Source organism: Apaloderma vittatum, unplaced genomic scaffold, assembly GCF_000703405.1.
Source record: "Apaloderma vittatum isolate BGI_N311 unplaced genomic scaffold, ASM70340v1 scaffold25738, whole genome shotgun sequence".
Classification (NCBI taxonomy): domain Eukaryota; kingdom Metazoa; phylum Chordata; class Aves; order Trogoniformes; family Trogonidae; genus Apaloderma; species Apaloderma vittatum.
In genome coordinates this window covers 4427-5742 of record NW_009730592.1, presented here as the reverse complement: position 1 = coordinate 5742, position 1316 = coordinate 4427, and the positions used below count along the sequence as shown (strand labels likewise).

Here is a 1316-nt window from a genome sequence, read left to right as displayed (position 1 = left end):
GAGAACATACGTACCCTGTGGAGGGAGAGAGGATTAGGAGAGAGGAGCTGGGATTTGGGCTCAGTCTGTCAGCGCTGGCCGGTCATGATGCTGGTTTGTCTTTCCAGTGCTGAGCACGAGCTCTGCTGGGAAGCTGCAGCTTTCCTCCGGCAGGCACGTGGCTTTGGCGGGTGTTGGGTCTTTCAGCTGTCGAGGTTCTGGTCTCCAGGTCCTCCCACCACAGGGAGGGGGTTACTCTGTCAGCGTGCACAGACTGCTCCAAGTTTTGAAATCCAGGAGTAAAACACAGCAGGGACAAGGGAGGAGGACAGCTGGGACTGAAAAGGTTGTGGCCAGCAGATTAGGAAAAACCTTGCTGTCTTTTTTTTGGAAGGGGCTGCCTTGCTCTAGGAGGGGCTGCTTCAGGCTCTCCTTGGCTGTGGGTGGAGTTATTGTGGTACAGAGACCTTTGTGGTGAGGTGCAAATTGAAAACAAAATGATACTTTCCTCAGCACGGGGCCGTGGGTTGCAGCCCCTACCGAGAGCGAGTTCCTTCTTGGTCCAGCTTGGTGACCCTTAAAATTCTCCAAACTCTTACCTCTTAAAATTTAGTGCAGTCGCTGTTTCTCTTTCTCTAGGCCTTGTCAAGACTGAGCGAGGAGAAAGGTCACGATGAAGAACCAAGGCGGGGAGACCAAAGCGGCCCCACGGCCTGCCAGCTCCTCCAAAATGAGCAGCGGTCTGGTGCTGGAGGAGGGCGACTCGCCAGAGGCTGCAGCACCCCTGGAAGGTGGGGAGTCACCAGGGTCCGGGGTGCACCGCTCCCTGCCTGCGGCTGAGGGTTTCGAGCAAGGAAAGAGTCCGGGTGTTGCTTTCTCTGCATGAGAATGGGCCGCTGCATCCAGCTCTTTTTGCTTGTATAAGAGCCGCTGGGATTTTCAGGGCAGAAAATCCTTGTTTCTTCCTATTTCCCTGTGTGCACGGTGCTGAAGTAGTTCCTGCTTCCTGACCCAAGCGTGGAGCAGATTCTCACCTGAAAACGACGGGTTGTTGTTCGCTGTTTAGACCTTAATGGTCCCATTCAGAAAATGTGAGGCAGCTCTTTGCTTGGGGCAGCGCTGTGTGGAGCGATGTGCCTTGTTACTGGTGCTTCGTAAAAATAACTCTCTCTGGAAGACGAAAACCAGCTCTAATTGAGTAGGTGATTGGTTAAAATCCACCCTGCCTTGTATTCTGATGCCTTGTAGGCGTGGGATGTAGGAGATGTGCAGCGAGTAGAGTTGGTTTGATAACCGGCTGCTCCAAGTCTCTCTTTTGGAGGAGCTTCGGAAGCAAA

At 53.5% G+C, this 1316-nt stretch overlaps 1 protein-coding gene across 1 annotated transcript in view; it reads left to right on the top strand.

Annotated features, from left to right (window-relative positions):
* Window positions 1-652: 652 nt before the first annotated feature.
* LOC104278022 (alpha-taxilin-like) overlaps window positions 653-1316 on the top strand; it is a gene marked incomplete at its 3' end in the record, with an annotated part of 5086 nt that continues 4422 nt past the window's right edge. Inside the window, exon 1 of the mRNA XM_009874865.1 lies at window positions 653-770. Within this exon, the coding sequence (XP_009873167.1) occupies window positions 653-770 (118 nt within the window). The remainder of the gene's footprint in view (window positions 771-1316) is intronic.